General features: G+C 41.4%; 1 protein-coding gene across 1 annotated transcript in view; it reads right to left on the bottom strand.

The window, feature by feature from the left end:
* Positions 1 to 1,236: 1,236 nt before the first annotated feature.
* LOC311229728 (monocarboxylate transporter 2-like) overlaps positions 1,237 to 27,682 on the bottom strand; it is a gene marked incomplete at its 3' end in the record, with an annotated part of 60,254 nt that continues 33,808 nt past the window's right edge. Inside the window, exons 4-5 of the mRNA XM_084315806.1 lie at positions 20,230 to 21,039; positions 1,237 to 1,703 (exon numbers count right to left, since the gene is read on the bottom strand). Of these exons, the coding sequence (XP_084171932.1) occupies positions 1,237 to 1,703; positions 20,230 to 21,039 (1,277 nt within the window). The remainder of the gene's footprint in view (positions 1,704 to 20,229; positions 21,040 to 27,682) is intronic.

Here is a 27,682-nt window from a genome sequence, read left to right as displayed (position 1 = left end):
GAGGACCATGTAAACTCAATCTCAACTAAGAATAACAAGAGACCATTTTACATTAGTTCCTTTTATTGCAGATTATAATACAGCATAATCAGCATGATCATCTTCAGTAACTACACCTTTAAATACAGCATTAAAAAAGGTATAAAAACAATATTTGAACATGGCTGTTTCTGTGAATCAGAAATGGAATACAGTAGGAAGTATACCCGCATGCACAAACATAAAAACAGTTACAGCAGCAACACTTGTAATAAATAATATTGTTAACCATTTTGATAACCGTCAGCACTGTGCTGCACTCTTTATTGATTTAGCAAAAGTGTTTAACACTGTTGACCATAATAATAAATAATATCCAATCTTCCATAGGTTTGGATGAGCTTTCTGTTACTGGTTTTATGATTATTTCTCAGGGATAACTCAGGCTGCTGTTGCTAATGGTATCATGAATGAATGAAATTAGTCCCACAAGGATCTATTCTCAGTCCACTTTTATTTATGGTATTTTCTTTTCTGCATTGTGATATACATTTCTATGCAGATAATACAATCTAGTTGTATGCCACTGGCTACACTCTTAAACTGGCCACGACTAATCTACAGTCTGCTTTTGATGCCTTTCAGATATCTCATTAACAACAAGCTTATCTTCAATTCTGATGAAACATGTTTTTGTTTTTTTCAAGGTCTTGTGTAAACAATACTCCTAATATTAGTAGGCTCTCAATTTTTTTTTTACATTAGTGGATTCTCAAATTGAAATTGTAGAATCTTATAAATATCTAGGAATTAGGTTAGATAATATTTTCTATTTTACACCCATGTGGAACACCGTTCTAAAAATTTTATTTTTGGATAGAAACAAATTATGCTTTTCTACTGCCAGTAAGGAGACCATTGTACAATTTGATTATGTTGACTTTCTGTACATGCATGCCTCTCCCCCCCCACCTGAAAATCCGTTGATGCTGTGTATCATAGCACACTTTGTTTTATCACTGGATATACATTTCCTACTCACCATTGTATTTTATATGAAAAAGTGGGAACGGTCATGGGGTCAACATACATATATACACACACACGTACACACACACACACACAAAAATATAACCTTCCATTTGGCAGAGGTAATTAATAACAATAGCTTGCAAAAGCCATTTGAGGTAGAAGACACAGTGTAGACAAAAACAAGCAAACTGGCTTCTCAACAGAAGACAGGTTTGCTTGGTGCTTCTATGTTCTCTGGTCTTGGTCCTGGGCTACTGGTGTTTCTATGATCTGGTCTTGGTCCTGGGCTACTGGTGTTTCTATGATCTGGTCTTGGTCCTGGGCTACTGGTGTTTCTATGATCTGGTCTTGGTCCTGGGCTACTGGTGTTTCTATGATCTGCTCTTGGTCCTGGGCTACTGGTGTTTCAATGATCTGGTCTTGGTCCTGGGCTACTGGTGTTTGGTCTTGGTCTCCCTGGGTGTCAGTCTCCTCTGTGGCCTTGGGCTCAGTCTGTTCCACTGTCTGTCTGTCCTCCAGCAGTAGCCCAGAGACCTGGTGCTGGTGGTCATGCCCCTCCGAGGCCCGTTCCCTGTCCAGCACATGGTAGTTGTAGATGTTCATGACGAAGAGGAAGAGCCCGGCAGTCACCATCACAGAACCACACATGATGAACAAGTACCTGTAGTCCCCGAAGATGTCCACCAAGGCTCCTGTGTATTGAGAAAGAACACATATGTTTACCGGTATGTATGCTTGCGTAGTATAATGATGCAGTATAATTCAGTTTACCGTACTTTTCGGACTATAAGCCGCGGCTTTTTCCCCCATTTATCGACCCTGCGGCTTATATAACGGTGCGGCTTATATGTGACTCGACGTGACCAAACCCGAAAATGTAAAAATCAAACTATTGCTTTTTTGACTGCATTGAAGTGTTATTTATCTGTTCCCTTATTTGCTAAACTTAATACAACTTGTAAATGAGTTCATTCTTGTTATTTGTCCGACAGTATTGTGTCCCAATGCTAATTACATATGGTAATTAAACATTAAAACACCTGCGGCTTATAGTCCAGTGCGGCTTATATATGTACACATCATTCAATTTAGCTGCTGCGGCTTATAGTCAGGTGCGGCTTATAGTGCGAAAAGTACGGTAAATTGACCCCAGGGACAGTCATTAAACAACTTTATCCACATCAATGTGGAACATGTGCCAGAGTTATAATGTGCTAGTCTTCATCCATATAGTCTCTGCCTACACTAACATGCATGTCTGTAAATTAATTCAGAACTGTAATTGTTCTATAATGTACTTTAGAACTGGGGAAAAGGTGGAGTATATGTGAAATACCTATGGCTCTGACAGAGCTAAACATCTACATCATTACTGATACTGTATGTCTCCCCTGCATGAATGCAATCGTTCTTCATAGATTATTTTGTGTAGCCCTTTTTTCAATCTCTTTGCAAAGATTAGTGCAAATACTTTGGCATCATTATTTAATAAACTAATTGGTCTACAATTATCTAAATATAATCTATAATTTAATGACATACTGTACAGTGGGGAAAAGCATATTTGTGATAAATACTGTATCAACAACAAGTTTAAGGAAGTGTCTTTCAAGATATTGCATAGAATTAATCTAAAACACATGTTAGAATCAACTGAATATTGATTATACGAGTGAATATTAATAGTATTTCCCATCTTTTTTAATGTATATACTGTACAATAATGTTCTGGATTGATGTAACCAACTTCCTAAAAAATAAACTTATGATGAATGTTCAAAATAGTCTGATGCTATATTATCATAGTCATGACAAGATTCCAAATAACATGCTGTATACCATACAACTAGTTGTTTTTGTAAAATTCCATATTCATAAGGAAACATGGTCATGAACCAAGGCAACTTTCCTACACTTTATTAATGAATTTAAACAATATAGCACCATTTTATCTAATGTTAAAAACAAAAAAGCTATATAATATGCTGCATAATGACAAACTCTTGCATTATAAAATGTAATCTTAGGGAGTTTTCACACCTAGCTCGTTTGGAGCTGTTGTTCCGGAACCTGGAGCGTTTACCCCCTATTTCGGTTCATTTGGGCATATGTGAACACAGCAATCGCATTCTGTTGCGGAACAAAACAAGCGGGCCGAGACCGCCTAGAGAGGGTGGTCTCGGCGCACTTCCAACCAAACCCGAAGCGACTCGTACGCTGTGAGAATGCAATCGACTTAACAAACCGACACAACTCACTTGCCGTACTGTATACGCGTTGCATGATGACGCTTTCGCATTGAATTGTGGGCGGGATCAGTTTGTAGTCTTTAGGCAGCTAGATCGGTAAAGTTAGCTATAGACCACTGCACTTCCGCGTTACATTGAAATCGGGGAGGAGAGAGCGGGGGGAGCATATGAATTAATGTGGATGAGAGCCGTGATGTAAGTGGTTGCAGCTACGGCTGTGGGGGTGCGGGAGACATGATCGAACAGACTTTTATGCGCCTGAGTTTCCTGAACACGCCGCGACCCATTCCTAATCAATCAGAACTAAATCGGCCGATTTACATCACGGCTCTCATCCACATTCATTCATTTGCTCCCCCCGCTCTCTCCTCCCCGATTTCAATGTAACACAGAGATTCAGGGTTAGGGGGGGGGCACACCCCAAAATCTGACCAATGAGTGACAGTTTGCTCGCACGTGCGTTTGTTTTGGTCCGCTGTTAACACAGACGTGTGAACACAAACGAACTCGGGAACAAAGCAAACAAACTACAGGTGTGAAAACGCCCGTAGGTTTTTATTTACATTTTAGTTTTTTATGATCTATAAGGCGCTTTTCCACTGCATGGTACCTACTCTACTCTACTCAGCCTTTTCGGTTTTCCATTGCCAACATTTTCGGATATTACCTGGTACCGGATACTTTTTTAGTACCTGCTTTTTCGAGGTTCCAAGCGGGTAGAAGTGATACCAAAAAGTTACGTGAAACACTGCAGACCACCGATTGGTCAGAAGAGAGAATCGTCACTACGTTATCATTGCGCTACACGGGGGAACGTCCTGCACAAATGAAAACACAAAACCGCCATCTTTAAATAGACTCGCGACTACTAAACATTAGCATTCATTATTTGTTTGCAGCAAGAACAAAGTGCAATAAACAAAAAAGGATACATTCACTGTGTATTCTGCCTCATTTATTGATGAAACAAAACCAACGTCAACACAATAATTACCACCAAGAACAAAGAGTTTAGTCTCTCACAAATTTTGTTAGCTTACGTGCTAATGTGACTGGGATTTACCATTATAATAGTTAGCATTGCAGCTAGTGTACATAGCGTGCAAAAGATTGCTAATTTTGTTAGCTTACGTGTAGTTAGCTAATAAAGGCACTGGTATCATAGAATAGAATAAAAAAAAAAGAATATAGAAATACTTTAATCATCCCAAGGGAAATTTGACACTACAAATTGGGATGATTAAAGTATTTCTATTCTATTCTATGATACCAGTGCCTTATTAGCTAACTACACGTAAGCTAACTAAATTAGCAATCTTTCTGTGAGACTAAACTCTTTGTTCTTGGTGTTGGTTTTGTTTCATCAATAAATGACGCAGAATACACTGTGAAGTAGGGATGTCCGATATTACCGGCCTACCGATATTATCGGCTGATATTGGCATTAAAATGTAATATCGGAAATGATCGGTATCTGTAAAAAAAAATTTTACCTTTATTTACCCAGCCAAGCAAGTAAGAGCAAATTCTTATTTATATATATTGCATATATCGGTATCGGAAATTAAGAGTTGGACAATATTGGTATATTGGATATCGGTAAAAAAAAAAGCCGATATCGAATATCCCTACTGTGAAGGTATCTTCATAGCAATTGTGTTGCTGTTGGTTTTGTTTCATCAATAAATGACGCAGAGTACACTGTGAAGGTATCTTCATAGCTTTATAGCTAGCTACGATACGTGTGTGTGTGTCGCGTTGCAGTTGACATCACGGCGCCCTCGCTATGACGACCAGCTACACTGACGGCGGGTACTACTTGCAGTGGAAAACGAACGAAGTACCAGGTACCAAAAGCGAGTAGAGTAGAGTCGAGTAGGTACCATGCAGTGGAAAAAAGGTGTCTCTGAGTACCTATTGCATAATGGAATATGTACAATAAAGAAAGTAAAAAAAGAAAATTGAAAAAAGACATATTTTGGAATCAAAGTGGTGATTTTCACCAGAAGGTGACAGGAAACGTGTCCTGGGCCACATTGAATCACCGCCCGTCAACTGCATCATGTTTTCTGGAGTCGCGGCGATTAATGTTTTCTGTATTAATGCTATGCTATGAACACAAGTTGAAAGTATAATCTCTCCCTTTCTTCCTCCTTTATCTCATCTCCAGTTGGTTCTCAAATTGCGTAAGCTGGCTTTATCCACGATATATGAATTATTTTTGAAACGCTCATATAAGTAAAATAGAGATACATTTATGTTATCAGAATCCTGCCCCTTCGGTAGCCCCGTGCCTCTTCAGAAATAATCACAAGCATCCACAAAACAATTATTAATTAAAGCCTTTTTTAATTAATAGTTTCACACCGATGACAGATTTAGTCCAAAGGGTCAGATTTTCTAAGTGCACAGGCTCCCCACTGTACACAGTACACAATTTTTCTGTAGATACATTAATATCTCATGTGTGGGCACTACTGAAAAAAGCTGTGAGGAGGCTGTAAAGGCTTGAGTTAATGTTGAGAGGCAACTTGGAGTATGGAATGAATAGCCTACACATGGAAAGTGCTGTGTGATTTTATGAGATAGGCCTAATCATCTTCTGTAGACAGCCGTCATCGCTGGAGACCCTCACTGCTTGTCATCCTTCTATTGCTTGGAAATACAATATCTAATCTTTCCGACATTCTGTATTGGTATCGCCTGGAGAGTGGTTTTATTATCTGATATCGCCTGGAGAGTGGCTTTATTATCTGATATCGCCTGGAGAGTGGCTTTATTATATCGCGTTTGCCATATCTTCCTAGCTTTCGGGTAATTTGGACAGGAAAGCTACGTTCATGCAGAATGCAGCAGAGGTGTGATTTAATATCCACAATGGGAATATGGAAGGAGAATAATGAGTGGATATATAGCCCATATATGTGTGTAAATGGCACGGATTATCTTGCCTCCTTATTACTTTCAAACGTGATGGTAGTAGAGAGAGAGAGAGAGAACGAGAGAGATGGATAGAGAGATAGAACGAGACAGAGAGAGCGATGGGTAGAGATAGAACAAGAGGGAGAGAGAGAGAGAGGGAATCAAGACGAGCAGTGCATATAATAAATCATTATTTAGGGTTATTTAGTGTGACGCCCCTCCATTCTCACTGCCGGGAAGCGTTTGAAAAGTTGTAGTCTCTCTGAAGCAGAAGTTGACAACCATGTATTTTCGATCTACCAGTCGATCGCAAGGGGTCTCTGAGTCAATTGGACGAGCTGGAAAACCCAGACAAAGACATCTATCATCAGTCATCCAATCACACTCAGGCTTGCTGGTTTAAACTGGAATCTCAGTGAATCCATGGACCAGTTTTTTTTTTTTATAAAAATACTGAACATGATGGAGATGATGGACGTCGTATTCGGGCACAAACAGGAGAGGAGGCTGTCCGTGCGTCTTGGAGGAGAGGAAAGGTTATCACCCGCCTGTATAACAACAAGCAACATGTTGTTTCCTTTATGAGTCACTGAGGCAACACTGAGCGCCATTTATTCCGTATTACTTGAGTGAGAATGACAGCATTGTGCTGCGGTGGGCAGACAGGCGTCTTGAGAACAGAGATGAGCGCAGGCGCTCTCCCATTGCTCAGTCCGATGCTTTCATCTCTGCCTGCCTCTGAAGCACTGATGCAGCAGGAATCATATCTGGTTTGATCATACGTTGTTACTAGAGAGCAACGGGTTGCAAAAACATTTCAGGCATCCCTCTCTCTCTCTCCCTCCATTTCTGGTGTGTGTGTGTGTGTGTGTGTGTGTGTGTGTGTGTGTGTGTGTGTGTGTGTGTGTGTGTGTGTGTGTGTGTGTGTGTGTGTGTGTGTGTGTGTGTGTGTGTGTGTGTGTGTGTGTGTGTGTGTGTGTGTTTTCTGTGCATGTGTCTCTTGTTGACTGTTGCACAATTAAGTGTGGGGGCAGTTAAAATGGTGCCTTCGAGTGAGAAGGAATATCCATGGCTCAACAGTATGACAGGTATGATTGATAGGCATAAAAGTTGAATTGCAAAGTCTCGTGTGTTTTTTTGTCTCATGGAGGAGTGTGTGAAATGAAAAACTAGGACTGTCAATTGATTATAATATTCAGATTGTCCAAAGTTAACATTAATAAATGTTTTTATCTAAATGTTCAAAATGTACCATAAAGGGATACTTTTTAAAACAGTACCATGTGAGAGGTTATTTTCATTGTCTGGGCATATTGGGGGACAGCCACACACACATATACATACAAATTCAAATGTACTCAGAAAAGTTTGTCTGAAGAAGTCCGTCACCAAAAATGTAATAAGTTTTTCTTGGTTGGTTTCCTTTGGTTGCCAAAAACGTAGATTCTCGTTTCTGTGGCCCAGCGGTTGAGTGCCGGAAACGTAGATCTACGCTTCTGTGTAGTTTTTCCTTTTTCCCCCATATTAATATCGTATTTCACGTCAGACCTGTATTTTGGCTGGAAAAGGCATATTGGGACTCCGAAGGTGCAGTACCGGCCAGATCCTGGTAGTGGCGCTGTCTCGAGAATGCAGTAACCCCTGTTGCAGACCTGGTGTCAGACTGACAACACTCCAGGCAGACTTTTCTGTTAGCCTGAAGTGAGGGCATCACCAGATCGCATGGAATACTTTTTGCGACGCCGGATTCATGATGCTGTATAGCATTATGGCGTGTGCCAAATGGACTTATGATCTACCAGATGGCGATCAAATGGAAAATTATTTTTGGAATCCAACCGGCCAAAGGTAAGAGCAATTTGACGTCAATTTCAGCTTGATCGTGCAAGGATTTCATAGCCATACCCCAATTCAGTGTATGTTGTGGTAATAACGAATGCCGAATGCCGTTATTTATTGGCAATCAATTAATCACAAATGACCCCTCCCCCCCGCCTCCCCCTTTCACGCATTCATGATGGAACATAATACCGATCATATGCATTTTGGATTTTTAACTGTAGCGTGTGTAGGGACGAAACGCCAATGGATTTTACGTTATTAGCATTGCGCCTTATAAATAGCCTCACAGGAATGATCCCAGATCATTCCGATATAACACTCATATTCACCACGGTATAAAACGGGAACGTATCGATGGAAAAAATATTTCTTTATGGCATATTGAACGGAAGGTTCATACTGTCAATTGACAATGATATTGGATCCATAGCTATAATATAAAATATAGGTTTAGCTCTACAAACAAGGTGACCGATTACATGGGGTTAATGGGTGGCATGAGCCTATGCACTTCTGGGAAGGGGCGTGGCACCCAATTTGTTAACTGGTATGACTGATATATAATGATTGTACATGTTTACAATTACAAAAAAAAAAGAAAAGAAAAAGAAAAGAAAAAGGTTGTACTGTTAGGTCTGAGCGATATACCCAAAAATGATATCACGATAACGATATGGTAATGTTATCATATCACTCAATATAGATAATTATCGATATTATTATAAGTATTAAAAAAAGATTTCAACAGATGTACGTTTATTTTGCAGCAATTCTTTGTTGTTACTGCCATATTTAGTGTTACAGCCCCTCACACTCAGTTCTCAGGCTGCAGCTGGTTTGAAAGCGAAAGTAAACAGGCTTCTCTGCTGGCTGTGGCTCCAGGGGATTTGAATAGTTGTGGCTCTGCTAGTTTCTTTTCTATCTTTTGGCGCTTTTTTGGTGGACAAACCACTGCACATGTGCACCGTGACTCACGACTGGAGACTAGCTCTGCTAGCACACATAGCCTACTGTGTACAGACAGTTTCAAACTATATTTTAAATTGGAAAGCAAACTAAATAAATGGACAAGAGAAAAATAAATCTCAATTTGGTCAGTATCGTCATTTGGACAAGCAAAGCCATTACTTTAAGTTGCAGGCAAGAAAGACAAGTCTGTCCACTGTCTCTGGTTAAAAAACTGCCCTGTTGCAGGTCACAAAAAATAAATAAATGTTATTGATATATTTTTTAATTATCGATCGATATCGATTATTAAAAATATATCGCGATAATTATCGTTATCATTTTATCGCCCAGCCCGTACTGTGCATTATCTGTTAAAGAAATGAGTGGCGTTAATATGCATTTGTGTTAAAATTTTATTAACACTCACTTTGACAGCTCTAGAAAACACTGGCGAAGGTTATGCTAGCACTCGTCCTCCTATCAGGCATCAATCACCTGCATCTGACATGTCATGTCAAATGTTTTTTATTCTGTATGATGCGTGTATGTCAGGAGTGGTCTTTGGCTGTGCAATTATTTTGACATTAGTATTCAGACGTCCACTGGCTGAACAGAGGGCCATTTTTGGATAGATTTAAATGTCTGGACACATTTTTGCTTATGATTGTGTTGTAAAATGCAAGACTTCTTAACTTAACTTTCAGCGCCAGGCGCCAGCCATTACCCTCATCCCTGTAGTGAATGTGCCAGCTTTCCATTGCCTATTTTCACTGTGCGTCACTATGTTTGCAGAGCTATATCTATATTCTATATAATAGCTATGGAGACAATACTATGGTCATTTGACAGTCACTATCTCCCATCGAACATGCAAAAACTAGTAAATTCTTTCATGTATACATTCACGCGTTATCTCGTGGTGAATATTGTATAGTTTCAGAGTGATCCGGGCTAATTCCTGAAAAGCTGAGTTATAAGGCGCTACTGTATGTGAATTTTGCTAAAGTCATTGGCGTTTCTCGCCTGGACACGCTACTATTTCCATTTTTGTTGACGCCCAGCTCACTCTCTCTGAAGTGTGAAAATGTGGCCTTCCTTTCAGAAGCCTTTTCTCCTGTATTCTAGAAAACATACTGCTTTACAAGTTATAAATGAGCACATCATGTTCAAAAAATTCTAAGATTTCAACATATGACAGCTTACATTCTGTACTTTCGCAATCTGGAAAATGAAAATGCAGACATCTGGCACAAACCGCTGTGCGGGGTATATATATATACATTATATATATAACATTTATTGTGCAAAACTGCAATAGAAAAATGCAAAACCTTTTCTCAAGTTACTTCCATCTCGGAAAAACACTTTTTTCATGAAATACAATAAAATAAATTAATAAAATCAAGCTGCACAAAGTGAAAATAAAAACTACAGCAGGACAGGAGGTTTCTTTCCCTTAAACAACTCAAACACAATAAAACTCCTCCAACATAACTTAACTTTAGTGTACATGTTTGACAACGTAGAGAGCGAGAGCGCGTGATGTAATGGGTTTGAGTTTGAGGTTTGAGTGTCCTAAGTTGATGTCACACCAGGATGTCATTGTCAACACACAGAGTTGGAAACGGGAGCAGCCCAATGGATAAAGCAATATAAAGAAACGAATAGCCAATAAATATGAAGTTATCTTTGAACCTCTGTTGTCAAGCCTCGTCAATATACTATATTTTTCATAACTGAATAAACAAACTGTCATCCCTGGAACACTGTTTGAAGCCAGAAAGAAAAGTTATTGTTTCGTTGTTATTGCTGGTTACAAAGGCAGGGCCTGCTATTTTGTTTACAAACATATTCTAGAGTTACGTTTAGGGATGCACCGATCCGACTTGTTCAGTCCCGATACCAATACAGATACCTGGCTTTGGGTATCGGCCGATACCGAGTACCGATCCGATACCCATACCATTATCTGAAATGAAAAAAAATATTTAAAAAAAAGATGACCCTAACTAACCTTACTGTCATGCACTTATATATGCACCGTCATTAGGGATGCCCCCCGAAACCCGCTTCTAAACGGGAACCGTTACTAAATTAGAAAAAACCGGAGTATTGATAAGCTCCGACGTTATCGGTACTGCTATCGATACTCGAGAAATTATGGAGTTTTTTTTCCGAGGAATTAAACGTTGCAAACCATCTCTCCTCTCTCTCTGTGTCGCTCTGTCTGCACGAGAAGCGGGGCTGTTAGTTACACACAATCGCGACTTGAGTCGCTCACACTCACACAAATGCACATACGGGTACTTGAGGTGCGTGGCTCCGTGCTGAAGCGCAGCACACACAGGCCGAGCTCTGCGCTCATCATGGCGGAGAGAACGAAACGCTCGAAAGTCTGGATACACTTTACGAAAGTTGATGCCGACAACGCACGTTGCCACAAGTGCAATAAAACATTTGCAAGTAAGGGTGGCAATACAAGCGATTTGTCAAAACATAACATTAGTCTGCAGAAATGCGCCGTTTTCGACTGCTTTGCTCGCAGTGCTCCATCTCCATGCACGTCCACTGCAGGTACGCCAAGATACGGAGTTAGCTAGGCTAATAACGAATTATTACGAATAGGCTAATAAAATATAATTGATTAGCTAATTGTTTAGCTACATTTTTGAAAGATGACAACTTTTTATAGATCGTCAGGCTGAGGCTGCAGCCACCATGTCCCAGCCCACCCCTCCTCCCTCTACCACCACCGGTCCCAGCCAAGCCCAAAGTCCCTTCACCCTAGCAGCTAGAGGAAGGATGACAGAGGATAGGGTGAACGAGTGTCACAGGGTTACTGTTGATGAAGAAATTATATTTTATTTAGTATATTTATTTATAAAGTTATAAATAATAAAACAATGTCGATTCTGTTCTTAATTAATTGTCTTTTTTTCTTGCAAAATTATCAAAAAGAACCGTTACCAAAAAGAGTATCGATAAAGTACCGAACCGTTAAGCAGTATCGATAAGAGTAGTAGTATCGATAAAATCCTAACGATACCCATCCCTAACTGGCATGTGCAAATATACTAACCTACACTGTAGCACTCAACACTTTGATGAACATTGTTACTCAGCTGATAGAGTTGTGCCTTTCCTGATGACTTGTCGTACAGAACTTGTAAGTCGCTTTGGATAAAAGAGTCAGCTAAATGACTAAATGTAAATGTAAATACCCATTTAATAAACTGATGAGTTAAATTTAATAAACTCGTCATCACTGTAAATGAGGGAAACCTCAGTGCTTTCACGAGTATAAATAAAGGTTTGAAATGAAAAGTGTGGAAGAGACTGGGATCATTCTTTTGTGCAAGGCAACATCAGGCTTGACTTAAAACATTACTTTCCTAACTTAGTGAAACTAAATATAACAAATTAACACATAAGATATAAATGTACTGAATTGTTATTCCTTATTTTATATAAAAAAAAATGTAAATGTATTCCGATATATATATATATATTTTTTTACCGATACCCGATCCAGTTATTTCAATATCGGAGCATCCCTAGTTACGTTTGGTTTACAATGCAACTGTTAATATAATAAAATAATAATAAGAATATGTGTACATGGCCGACAGTGGGGCAATGCGTGCAACGACCAGGAAGGGAATTGGCATAATGACTAAATTGGGATGGGAGAAAAATACAGAAAAAAGTTAAAACAAAAAATAGATCAAAGAAAAAAAAGAATATGTGTATGAATTACATGTTTAGTCAATCTTTTTGTAAACTAATTGCAAACACTGAATTATCACATGAGCATACACACATAAAAATGTGAATGCCAGGCAGGTGTGTACTAACTGCACTTAGAGCTGTCCACTTGTGATCACATCTTAATGCCAGATGGAAACAAACTATTGTGCAAATGAAAGCCTGACTAGGCCACTCTGTATCTGTGTCTTCATGAAAGCCTGAATAGGCCACTCTGTATCTGTGTCTTCATGAAAGCCTGACTAGGCCACTCTGTATCTGTGTCTTCATGAAAGCCTGAATAGGCCACTCTGCATCTGTGTCTTCATATGAAAGCCTGAATCTTCATCCCAACAATGTGTCCAGGAGACATTGTATGGCTTTGTTTCTCTAATCTAAAGTAAGTAAGGTAAGATGTGTAGGACATTGGCAAAGATTCCGATATGCCTTTCAAACTCTTGATTTGGTTTGTGTGTACAAGAGTGGAGGGGGATGGGTTTGAGATGAGCTGTGCAGGAAATGATGGGGAGCCATTTCGCCTTGCCTGGCTCACCCTGTGTCTCTCTGGGAAGGCAATTTGGCCCGCCACTACTAGAACGAATCAGGAGAGGAGCCCATTTTCAGAGCCGTAAATATCCAGCCCAAGTCTGCAGAGAAGTGACAAATGTGGTTTAGATCAGATTTAAGCCTCCAGCTTTTCGGAGTCTTACCCCCGCCCACCCCACCCCCAGGCCCTTGCTTCCAGAAGGGGATCGATTGGCAGGTCTTGTTATCTCTCTCAGCACACTCACTGGATGTATGACGCTCTGCCTGTCTGTATTACAATCTCTCTACTTTTGCGTCTCATTGATTCATGTGAATTGTGAATCTTCTAATATGTGAATCATTTTGACTACGTGTGTGAGGACTTCGCTGCCCTCATTTTTACCCAACTAGATTACCAACCACTGATTCAGGGGGTAAAGAGGAATCCAATTTCTAATACGCAAGTATTATTGCGATCACTATCTAAACAAATTGCAAATAGATTTAGCTACTTGCGAATTATCAACAAACTTTTGACTTATTTGTGGATCTGTAATGTGGCAGCACAGTAAGAATAACCTCCAGTCCGTACAGTGAGGAGCAGACCCTATGCTCGCCAACTAGTGCCCAAGTTGTATTATTGTAACAATATTTATTGTAGGGCAAATACAACTGAGAGGGCATACATACCCTCATCTCGCACCTTGTTGCCCATATACACATGTATAGAGTTCATTATATTGTATATTGTTTACAGTGCCTTTTTATTCTATTAAAATTTTTACTTATCCACTGTACTATAATTCTGTGACCTGTACCTGTATGTCTTCTACTACCTGTACCTCCCCTCCCCCATGCTGCTATGATGCCTGAATTTCCCCAAGGGGATCGTCATTGCAATTCCAACGTAGGCAGATGAGCCAGGGACACCTATAGAGTTCCGGCTGACCCTATAGAACGGGGATCAAAGGAAAAATATCAAAGGATCAAAACCCGAGAAATCTCGGGTATGGCGCTCAGCGCATGGCGAGATAAGCCGACTTATCTCGGGTTTGGCGCAGAAAGAGTTTACCTGGTGCAAAGAGAATAGAAATGTGCTGCTGTATTATTCTACCAGACATGGGGTCGCGCGACAGTGGCTCAGGAGGTAGAGCAGTCGTCTGGTCATCCGGAGATTCCCGGTTCGATTCCCCGGTGTGTGAATGTGTGAGTGAATGGGTCAAATGTGAGGAACAAATTGTAAAGCGATTTGAATAAAAGCGCTATATAAATGCACCATTTACATAATAGATTAACACACCAACATGGATTACTTTCCATAACAACTTCAAAACAACAACAAAAAACTAGACTAGAGCACTCTGTGAGAGTAAACGCAGTAGGATGAGGTGATCAGCTGAAATGCAGGTCCTTAGGTTATGTAAACCAATTAAAACCGGATCTTAATGAGTCAGTTTCCCCTGATGATGATGGTGATTGTGTGTGCATCTGTGTATACATGCACTAGGCTAGGAGGGGTCACTTTGCCTATGGATTGGTCTCAACCACTTCCATGTGTGCTGCATCATCTGATTGATGGCACTCACTCTGATGGGGGCGTGCGCTGATGACCATCACCCTCATTAAGACAACCCTTGATTGGCCAAACGGTAATTAAGTCCATCTGGCGGAGTCACCTCTTTTCTTTTTTAATGTATTCACAGCTTAATTATGGCCCAGGTACAGAACTTTAATGACTGGAGTCTGAACTGAGCATCATTAAACACCCAAAGCAAAAGGCTAATTAAGCCTTTTACCAATTAAGCCAATTACTTCACTTCCTCAAAATTGGGCTGACCTGGAGGTTGGGCGGGGGGGGGGGGGGGGGGGGTGCAGACTGTGGTAACAAGGAGACCAGTGGAGAGACAAACGATTCTCTAGAGAAGGACGTTCAAGCCGTGAGGAGGCGCTGATTTACTCCACCCAAGCCCCCCATTAAATTAGCGGCTCAGAACAGGACTCAGGACAGAACAGGACTCGGAACAGAAAAGGACTCAGAACATACCAGAGACTAACTGCCTAAGAAAACGGGCACAGAGGCACTGAAAGAGGATTTCACCCGTCTAATGAACACACTAGACAAATATCAAGATGTATCCATCAGTGGACCAATTGCATGCTTTCAGAGGACAAGAAGCCTTCAGTCAACTCCTTCAGACATTAACACTTTGAGTGCCAGCGACGAGAATTCTCGTTAGTTCATGCCAACCGTTGAGTGCCAACCGACGAGAAATCTCGTTTTTAATCGTTATTTCTTTTATTATTCTTTTATTATTATTTCCATTAATTTTTCATCAATCTAGCCTCACGTTACCAGTGGGGATCTGTCTGAGCTCGATCAGGGAAAATGGTTAGACTAGTGTATTTGTGGCGTTTTTTTATACGTTTTTGAATACGTTTCATGTCCCTATTACACAGAAATGCGTTTTGGTGGTCACTTGTGTTGATGTTCGTTTTGTTTCATCAACAAATGACAGGCAGAACACACAGTGAATGTATCCGTTTTGTTTATTGCACTTTTATTAGGCTTTGCTGAAAAATAATTGCTGCATTGAGTAAATAGGCAAGATGGTGGCGCGGCATAGGCGCCTGCCTTATTGACATTTTCTTTGCTGGAGCTTCCAGGAAGTGTATTGGCACATTCAAGTTCTGATTGGTTGAAATTGCCTTCATGTTTGCCACCTACTGCCACCTACTGCTTTGGCAGTGTACTACATCAGTGTGCTCGGGTGACAAAAACGAAGAAAAAAAAACGAAAGTGTGACTCGAGGCGCACAACGTCGCGGCGAAACGCATATGACAATGATACGAAAATGAAACGAAAGGTGTAACCGCACATAGCATTGGCACTCAACGGAGTATCTAGGACTGGCACGGCTGGCACGGAAAGTGTTAAGCACCCCCCACAGCCCAAATGGAATGATAAAAAATATAAATAAAAAATGTAATTGGCGATGGCGGAGGATTTGGCAATATTTGGGATTTAAACCCTGCAGCAGCACAACTGGAGAGAAGCACAGTATGTTTGTGCAATGCGCACTAAATAACAGCTACATTGATCCGTCAATTGACGGAAGGTATTACTGTCCGTTGGTTTATTTTTAAATTAGAACCTAACGTCAACTCTGTCTGTCCAACAAACAGATACTAGTCATTGAAAGTGAATTAAAAACAGACAGACACAGCGGATCAATGTTGGTGTATAACATAAATTATCAAAGTAAGCACTCTACAGATAGTTAGCGTCATTTTGTGAAATGTCCAGTGTCACCGGTAATACCAGTGTTGTCATGAGTTTATTATTCATGAGAAATGTCTAACGCTGTCAAAGTTAACGCATTATTAATGCACAATTCATTTAACACCACTATTTTTTTAACACAAGATTAATGTTTAAAAGTTTTCCGTTTTATATATTATTTTTTTTACTAGACTTCACTCAGGTGTATTATTGATACTCTCATTGATACTATGTTTGTTTCTGACTCAAAGTGTGTGTGTAAGAGAGAGAGAGAGAGAGAGAGAGAGAGAGAGAGAGAGGGGGGGGGGGGGGTGAGAGAGATGAGGAAGGGGCAAGAGAGAAAGAGCTGGGAGAGTGTGTGTGTGAGAGAGAGGGGGGGGGGCGGGGGGGTGAGTCATCAGCCCTTGTGTGGGTGAATGTAACAAGTTCCTAACATTGTCTTTCCCCTAGGGCGGCTAGGTGGTGTAGTGGGCAAGGCACTCGCCACCAGTGTGGAGACGCTAGGATTCGCGTGTTCGAATCCAGCTCTCCACATTGTTTTCAGTTTAGCTGGTCGTCCGCAGTAATACACATTGGCCGTATTACGGGGAGGGAAACTGAAGGGTGGGGATCGGGCGTTGTGAACAAGCGACTCCTACAAGTCGGTTGGTGCGCCTGCGCAGTAGAATCAGGAAGTGTCGGGGGCAGCGTGAGCCTCCCACGCGTTACTCCTCGACACTGAGAGATCGAGCTGCGCAGGTGAAAAGATGCGACTGCTGTTACCTCAAGTACCGGAGGGGACTTGTGCTATGTATGACTTAGTCCACATTGCAGCCGGCTTGTGGGAGGCAAGAAACAGCGTTCGTGACAGGGGAGGGTTGAATTGGATGATACGAAATTGGGATGGGAGAAAATATAGAAAAATGGGAGAAAAAGTGGATAAAAAAAAAACATTGTCTTTCCCCTATTATTTCATGCACACTTTATTCATTGTTTTAAATTATTATTTTCTTTTAAGTTATTTTGTGCATCACTCTGTTTTGAATTTGATGCAAATTTGCAATGCATGAGTCATCCTTTTGTGTTAAATGGCTGCATAAAGCAAGCATTTGTTGACTCTCATGTTGATAAGAGTATTAAAACGTGAAAAAGATCCTACGGTAGATTTAGAACAGATAAAAAATATGCGATTCATTTGCGATTAATCACGATTAACTATGGACAATCATGTGATTAATCAGATTAAATATTTTAATAGATTGACAGCCTTAGAAATGTCGCATCATTGCGGCAAACCCTAGTGTAGAACTGTAGAGGCACTGTAATGGTGGAGAGGGTAATCTGAAGTGTAGAACTGTAGAGGCACTGGTGGAGAGGGTAAAGGCCCTCCCATAGTCGAGCAGACTGTACACAGAGCAGACTCCGCGGAGGTCCGCGCGGCTCTTTGAGCTTTGATCTCAGCGGACAGCAGACCCACAGGTGCGAAGCGCCTATTTTCTGACACGCGGACATCCGCGCCGCTGACTTGGTGTCACACAAAACGCTGCTCGGCGTTTTGGTTGACATCGAACTGCATTTAATGTGACGCCGATCTGCATTTTACTCTGACCACTCGCTCCGTGCCAAGAGAGATGTTTGAATGGCTTTTCTAAATGAAGTGTGTAAAATTGCCAGTTTTATTTCGAAATATTGGAAACGGAGATAACATAGAATGTTATCTCCGTTTCCAATATTTTTAAATAAAACTGGTGCTTTTATTTCATGCAATGCGTGTTTCATTTCAGCACCACGCGCTGTCCACCTCAAGCCTATACGGTACATTGCATCTCGCTACCTGTTATTCAAGTGCGTAAAACTTTTTTTGTGGGAAATGTAGTAAAACTGGTGCGAGAAATGTAGGAAATAGACCGCGGACGTCCGCTGAGATCTGCTCGACTATGAAAGCTCAAAGAGCCGCGCGGACCTCCGCGGAGTCTGCTCTGTGTACAGTCTGCTCGACTATGGGAGGGCCTTAATCTGGGCCTGGAGAGAATAACGGATGGCTGATGGGTGTGTGAGTGACAGCTCTTTATATAATGTGGCTTTATGTGCAAGGGTCTGATGCAGGCTTATCTGATATGGTGCATCTCAGCTCGATAAATACTAGTCGAGTGGTTTATTGATTATATCCGTCAAGCCTGAAAGTGAATATGAAATGCCTGTAGGTGACAAAACGGACCATGTTCCTTTATGTGGTTTTCATTGTACATCATCCTATATACTATCGCTGGTTCCAGGATGTATATGTACAGCTACGCTTCGCTTGCTTATCACAGCAGGGCAAACGATCATGAACTGAAATTAATCTTTGATCTCCAAGGTCAACGGTATGTCATGTCATTTTTTATTACCTAAACATAAAATACGGGCCACTTATTTGTCACAGGGTACCGTCTGTGCAGCGTACATACCTGCCATAGTGTACTATCTGTGCAGCGTACATACCTGCCATAGTGTACCGTCTGTGCAGCGTACATACCTGCCATAGTGTACCGTCTGTGCAGCGTACATACCTGCCATAGTGTACTATCTGTGCAGCGTACATACCTGCCATAGTGTACCGTCTGTGCAGCGTACATACCTGCCATAGGGTACTGTCTGTGCAGCGTAGGGGTGGGGGAAAAATCGATACGTAGTAGTATCGCGATACTGCGTGGCGATACTGTATCGATACAGGGACGCCAAGTATCGATATTTAATTATTCATAAAAAAAATTAAGAAAAATTGTATAAGTTGCATTGTTCATTTCAATACCTGTAATAGTACAGTAGTCCACACACACACATGTGCATTCAGTTAAGTTTGAATATGACTGTAATACAAACAGTTCAGTTTGTCAGGTACATGCAACACAGATTACAGCGTTTACATCCGTCTGCTTGAGAAAATACCATGTTCTGCAATAAAAATGATTGAAGTGAGATGAACAGACTGAACTTTATTTGATTAGATAAAGCGTGTTGACAAAGTTTTACTTTGCAGTTGAAAAAAGGTAATAAATAAAATGTGATAAAATGTCCCCGCAATACTCAGCGCATCGCGATATATTTAGTATCGCGATACTATCGTATCGTGACGCAAGTATCGCAATAGTATCGTATCGTGAGGTCTCTGGCGATTCCCACCCCTAGTGCAGCGTACATACCTGCCATAGTGTACCATCTGTGTAGCGTACATACCTGCCATAGTGTACTGTCTGTGCAGCGTACATACCTGCCATAGTGTACCGTCTGTGCAGTGTACATACCTGTCATAGGGTACCGTCTGTGCAGTGTACATACCTGTCATAGGGTACCGTCTGTGCAGTGTACATACCTGTCATAGTGTACCATCTGTGCAGTGTACATACCTGTCATAGTGTACCATCTGTGCAGTGTACATACCTGTCATAGGGTACCGTCTGTGCAGCGTACATACCTGTCATAGGGTACCGTCTGTGCAGCGTACATACCTGTCATAGGGTACCGTCTGTGCAGCGTACATACCTGTCATAGTGTACCGTCTGTGCAGCGTACATACCTGTCATAGGGTACCGTCTGTGCAGTGTACATACCTGTCATAGTGTACCATCTGTGCAGTGTACATACCTGTCATAGGGTACTGTCTGTGCAGCGTACATACCTGCCATAGGGTACTGTCTGTGCAGCGTACATACCTGTCATAGGGTACTGTCTGTGCAGCGTACATACCTGCCATTGGTGGTCCGAGGAGCATGGGAGCGCACTCCAAGATGGTAACCAGTCCGACGGCGCTGGGGAATCGCTGTGGTCCCATCAGGTCCATCAGGCATTCAAATATCAGGGCGAACATCATGCCAAAACCGAAGCCAAAGAACGCAGTGTAGACCACCAGCCCTGCGTACCCACTCGCCAGGGGGCACAGCAGGTGGCATGTGCCGGTGAAGGTGACGGCGAAGCTGAGGTAGTATTGGACCCGGGGCCTGACCCACTTGGTGTTGGCCACCAGGCCCGTGCCAGGCCGGGTGAACATGTCCACGAAGCCCATGATGGACAGCAGGTAGGCGGCACGGTACTCGTCCACGCCCAGGCTGACGGCGTAGGCTGCGAGGAAGACGATGGGGGCGTAGGTGCCAAAGAAAAACACCACGTTCCCCACGAGGTAGATGAGGAAGCCGCGGTCCTTGAAGAGGGAAAAGTCCAAGAAGGTGCCGATGTTGCTCCTCCAGCTTCGTCCCGGCTTGGTGTTGGGACCGTCCGCGGCGGCGCTCGGGGGCCCGGCTGTCAGGGGAGGCCTGGGGGGCAGAGCGAGGGGCCTCATGAGGGCCCCGGCCACGCAGCAGTTGAGCAACAGAGCGCCGAGGATGAGGAAACTGCCTCTCCAGCCAAACTGGTTAAACAGATACTGGTTGAGAGGGGCCAGGAAACACAGGAAGACGGGACTACCCGCCATGGCCAGCCCATTGGCTAAGGGACGCCTGACCAGGAAGTACTTGCTGATGATGGTGAGAGAGGCGTTGAGGTTGAAGGCGAGCCCGAGCCCTGTGTGGAAGCAGATCACAGAGGAACAGAGTTATGGCGGAGAGTTATGGTGGAGAGTTCTCCAACGGCTACATCGTCCTGAACTTAAAACACCCAGTGGTACTCGCCAGATTAAATTAAGACCGATTCTACTTTGTGCGCATTAAGGTTCCATCTCATTTCACATTTGCCAACTAAAATCTCATTACGGAAAGCTGGAATAATTTCAGAAGCTATTTCATTCCATTTAAATGGTAATACATGAGATACTCTGGGTAATTTCTTCGCCAACACTGCCTTCCGCCCAAAAATCCAATTTAATAGCGTTTTGTCCAGTAAATGAGCATCTTATTCTCCAAATGAGGATGAAGAGCTTGGTCTGCTATTCCATCATTACAATGTCTGTGTATAACAGTTATTTCTGGATTCATATCCCCATATTCATATTACACTTACAGTACACTTAATAATGTAGATCTCTGTATTTTTTTTTACTGTATATTTATATTAGAATGTACATACATTACATAGGAAATGTGAATCCCGGACCGTATTTTATTTTATTATTATTATTTTATTCTTAGGCTTATTTTATTCTTTATTCTTAGGCAATCTTTGTTATTCTTATTTGTGATTTGTTTGTCTACCTTAATGTTTACTGTGAGCGATTTGTAGTGCCAAATTTCCCTCTGGATGATTAAAGTATTTCTATTCTATTCTATTCAATGAACAATATCAGACAGAAGTATAGTCAAAAATAATTTTTTTTTTTAGTTTTTCATAAAAATGCCCACTGGGGAATACATTTATGAAAAATACTAAACAACTAAACTAAAAATAAAACGTTACATTACTGTAATTACACAGGCGGCGCTTCCACAAAATTAAATGAAAAAAATTTACCATATTTATTTTTGAGCTATAACTGGTCATTAATGATTTTGCATGATCATTTGTTTGTTAAATACATTTCCTGGGAAGACATGGCCTCTCTTTTCTCACATCGTGGTGTATTACAACTGTTTTAGAAGAGCAATAACTGCTCTTGTTCATAACTGTACCACGATATGACATCTATTCTCGAAGTCAACTTCCTGTCTGTTATTGCTACGCAACTGCAGCGTGGTACATTGTGTACACTATTTAGTGGAGAAACGGATAGTTAAAGCGGCAAATTAAAGACAATCAAGCAGACTTTTCTTCAGTCCTTCACAATGCCAAAGAGCTGCTGTGTTACGCGTTATACTAATGACAAAAACAGAAATCCAAATCGGAAGTTTTATACCATCACAGAGGAAAAAGTGGCTGGTGGCTAACGTTCGGCTAACTCGCTCTGATGTTGTGGTCGTGGTAATCAGGGGGAGTTTCTTTGACTCATATCTCGCCTTAGAATCACCAGAAAGGCTTTCGAAATAGTGAAATGCCATGTTGGCCTCAATATTTTGAAAACAAATCGTATGAAAATGTTATGAAATGAACAAGAATGTGATAAAACATGTAATAAAAACGGAGCTCAATGCATGGATTTGATGGTAGAAATCCGTATGGTCCCCCTATACCAAGATGGCGGCGGTCTCGTGACATCAGAGTGTCTTCGAGAATTGTTGATACATTCCAGGAGGTTCATTACAGTGGTAATGGCTCAGTTTTGGCTGAGCATCGGAAGGTGGAGTCTGATGTTTTACTGAATACAAATGTATTTGTTTGTCCAATGTTAGTGGTGGTGCTGTAGAGTTCGGTGGAGGTGCAGCACCTTTACTAAAAAGCTCTGGGGGGACGACGACGACGACTGTATTAGGTCTATAATAATTACAAATTATTATAATAATTATACTATTTAATTAATAAACTGTACTAGGTCTGTTCAACACATCACAATGGGACTGGGGTTTAGTTTGAACTCTCCATTAAAATATTCAAGGACTGGCTTTATTGGAGGAAGACAGGCACAGGACAATAATAAGGAAAACATAGTAGAGGAGATTCAGAGAAGGGGAGAAAGTGCATCGTTAGTTAGCCTGGATGCAGAAAAGTAATTTGACAGTGTGAGTTGGGCCCTATATAACGTTTTAGAAAAATGCGAGTTTAATGAGGACTAAAATGTATCAAATCATTGTATCGTGAGCCAACGGCAAGGGTCAAGGTGAATGGTAGCCTGACGGACCGGATTAGGTTAGAGAGGGCTACCAGACAGGGCTGTTGTCTTTCACGGACACTCTTTGCAGTCTTCATCGAACCATTGGCCCAACTAATTAGGCAGAATAAGGGAATCAGGGGGGTGGAGAATAGATGAGGGGATCAGAACACAAATTGGGTCTATTCGCAGATGACGCGATAGTATATACGAGACAACCAGCTTCCCAACCACACAAGCTTCCCGATACTAATTCCAATGGACCTACTGGAAGAATATGGACACTATTCGGGGTATACATTTAATGTGACAAAGACACAGACTTTAAACTACAGACCAATGATAGGGCTTAAAGAGAAATACAAAATTAGATGGGACTCCGACAAGATTAAATACTTAGGGGTGAACATGACAAAAGGGATGGAGAAATTATATAACGCAAACTATACATAGATCAATCAGAATATTAAGAGGGATTTAGGAAGGTGGACAGTATTCCCCCTGGACTTCAGCTTGAGGACTGAAATTATCTAAATGAACATATTGCCAACTTGGCTGTTGTATCTCTACCAATCTTTGCCCATACCAATACCACAGAACCAATTTAGAGAATGGGATAAATTGATAAAGGTTTATTTTGGGGGAAAGAAGCCAAGGATTCGATTTGTGACTCTGCAGCTACCCAAGGAGAGAGGATGAATGGCGGTGCCCAGTCTCAAGGATTACTACTACGCAGCACAGCTCAGAGCTGTGGCATGTTGGTGCAACGTGAACTATGTAGCCAGATGAAGACATTGAAATGAAGGGGGAGGGTTATCAAATTCAAGCAATAGTAGGGGATAAGGAATCATTTAGAAGACAGGAACATTTATTAGACCCAATTACTAAATTCACTTTAAACATTTGGAACACGTTAGTAATGGGATACAAACTAGAAAAAAATACAAAAATTCTGAGGTGGTTAACACGTGATAGTAGATTTCAAACGGGGAAAGATGATCATAGTTTCAAAAGATGGGAACGTGGGGGCATTACAGCAATATGCATGATGGTAGAAAAAGGGGAGATGCAGAGTTTCCAATATCTAAAAGATAGGTTTGATTTGGAGAGAGGAGATCACTTTAGATACCTACAGATTAGGGATTACTACTGTATGAAAAGGAAATAAAAACGGATAGGACCAATGAACAAAATGGGGTAATCAAGGTAATGGTTAATGCATACGAAGGGAGAAAAGGTAGAGTGATCTCAGCTCTTTATCAGGCTATGGTGGGGTGTAGGGGTAATTCAACAATGTATATAAAAGAAAAGTGGGAACTAGGGATTGGGATGACGGGGGAAGAATGGTACAATGTATGCAAGGTACAACACTCAGCCACTGGTTCAAGGGTATGGAGGGAGTCTGGATGTAAAAATATTATTAGGTACTTCATAACACCAGAGATTAATTAAGCATTACATCACACGCAGGAGTGGTTTGTGAACAATAAACCATGCCTAGGGGTGGTCGTTAGACCCCCCTAGGCATGGTTTATTGTTCACAAATCACGACTGCAAGTGGTGTAATGCTTTTATACAACTGCCACATTCATCCAACCTTATTGCTATACAATAAACACACATTAATCGAAGATTTATTGAAAAAACCATCCGCCAGAAAAAGTAGTTCCCACAACTACAAAAAAGACAAGTTGCCTCCATGTGGAAGCAGCTCGGAAGTGCATCCAACCAACTAACACAACCAACTGTGTGTTATTGGAAGCAGCTTGAAGTGCATCCAACCAACTAACACATCCAACTGTGTGTTATTTATCCAACTGTGTGTCCTAATTTATGCAAATGACATGTCGTCAGCTTGTGACTGCAACTTGTTCCTGTTTGCGGACGACTCAGCCCTGCTGGTCTCTGACAAGAACAAGTTACAGGTTGAAAAAACCCTCAGCTCAGAACTAGGCAAAATCTGCATATGGCTCGCTGATAACAAACTATCATTACACATGGGCAAAACAGAGTCCATTCTCTTCGGTTCAAATAACAAACTCAGCAAGACCGACGGCTTCTCAGTTACAGTGGGTGACAATATTGTCACAAGGAAAGAAGATATTACCTACCTGGGTTCCATCCTAGAGGCAAATCTTTCCTGTGACAAAATGGCATCCAATGTAATAAAAAAAGTCAACCAACGAACACGATTCTTGTACCGGATCTCCTCACTGGTAAACAAGAATACCCTGAAGACTCTAGCAGGAGCACTCATTCAAGGGTACTACGACTATGCTTGCACCTCATGGTACCAAAGCACCTCAAAGGCGCTAAAAACAAAATTACAAACATCTCAAAACAAACTGGTCAGACTACTGCTTGACCTTACTCCTAGAACCCACCTCACCCCTGCCCACTTTGACAACCTAGGATGGCTTAGAGTAGACGACAGAGTACAGCAACTTGCAATGGGCCTGGTCTACAAGATACACTACACGACCAAGGTACCCATGTACATGACAAAATACTTCCCAAAGGTCAGTGAATACCACGATCACAACACCAGAGGGAGCTCCACAAATCATGTTAAACCCAGATTCGGCTCAAACAAGGGACTAAACACGTTTCGCAATTATGCCACATCAATGTGGAACGCCCTACCCAAAGCTGTAAAGGAATGTGAATCACTACCCACTTTCAAAAACACTCTCAAAAAACACCTAAGGGAGACTGCAACTCGAAACTGGCCCCTGTAAATGTCCGAACACAACCCCCTCCAATGTACAGTAAATTACCAAGTATGGTCTTGTCAATAATCCAATGTACAGTGTTGTTTGTACAGTTGTACAGTGTCCCCCACCCACCCCTCCTACCCAACCCCCCCCCCCCCCACTCGTACCCAACCCCCCCCCCCACCCACCCACCAAACCACCTCCAATGTACAGTCCCCCCCCACCCCCACCTACCCAATCCAATGTACAGTTTCTACGCCTAATGTATATACTCTTTTCTTTCTGGATTCTTTTTGTATCACAAACAGTACTGTAATTGCAAATCTGGTATGTCATAAATGTATAGATGTAGCAGTACTGTCTATCTGTATGTCATGTATGTCATATATGTTACGATGAATTGAAAATGGGGGACCCTGATGTAAACAAGACGAAAGTCTTTCTCTGGTCTGCATCCCCTTAACAATTGTATGTATTGAGCTGTACTGTACTGTACCCATTCTGCAATCTGTTAATAAAGTTTTCATTCATTCATTCATTCATTATTGGAACTAACACATCCAACTGCCTTTCAACTAAGGCATCCAACCAACTAACACATCCAACTGCCTTTCAACTAAGACATCGAACCAACTAACACATCCAACTGCCTTTCAACTAAGACATCCAACCAACTAACACATCCAACTTTTCTTTAGTTTTTAATTATGAAGTTAGTGGTTATTGGAATGATTGATTGATTGATTGAAAATTGTATTACCAGATGCAGAATGGGTACAATACAGTACGGCTCAATACACACAATTGTTAAGGGGATGCAGACCTACTTTCTATAGAACTTCATTCTTAGATGCTTCTATAGAAAGTAGGTAAAACAAATTAAAACGTTTTCTTTGCCCTATAAGAAAAAAAAAGTTTTCGCCCTATTTTTTTATTTATTTTTTTTAGCCTAAACTTAACCAGTTGGAAACCAGGCGTACAGTAATAAAATTAGCAATCAACCAATCAATCAATTCAATAGAGTCGACCATGCTCACTTAAAACAGCGCTGCTTCTCTCTCAGTCTGACTCCCCCGCTGTTGCAGACAGGAGTGTGTGTGTGTGTGTGTGTGTGTGTGTGTGTGTGTGTGTGTGTGTGTGTGTGTGTGTGTGTATGTGTGTGTGTGTGTTTGTGGGTACGCCAGCGTCGGACAGTGTGAGAGTGAAAGCTGCAGTCAGTGGGAAGGAAGTAGAAATGTAAAATAAAATTGCAAATAATCAATCAATCAATCCGCGATTTTTCTTTTGTTCTAAAATGACTCATGACCCATCAATTACATCATCCAACATTGTTTAAAGGACTAAGACATTCGCCTTGACAGAATCGCTTTATATTTAGTCGTTATGACGCTATCAACATATCCATTTTAAAGATTATTGTCCGCCATCTTGTGATCCGGCGGAGTGATGTGATGTGATTCGGTTGTGGGCGGGTCCTGGGCCAGCAGCGTGGAATTGTGAAGAATAAACACGTGTAAAATGACTGTTTCAGCCAATCAGAATCGAGAAATTTGCATGCCGTTGTATAAGGGGAGATACACACCAGAACAGAAAGCATGTTGGAGCCTATGCGGCCAGGAGGGGGCGGATCACACATATATTTTGGAAGTGTCAAAAGATAAGGGAGTATTGGGAAGGAATATGGAAGAGGGATATTGGGATATGAAGTGCCTAAGATGGGCTTGGTGCTATATCTGGGGAATCTGACACAGGAAAACATACAAGGAGAGGACAAATACCTACTGATACTACTGGTAGCCACTGGCCAGTAAGAAAA

This window comes from Notolepis coatsorum, assembly GCF_963971535.1.
Source record: "Notolepis coatsorum genome assembly, chromosome: 6".
Classification (NCBI taxonomy): Eukaryota; Metazoa; Chordata; class Actinopteri; order Aulopiformes; family Paralepididae; genus Notolepis; species Notolepis coatsorum.
This window is presented reverse-complemented; position numbering and strand designations above follow the sequence as displayed.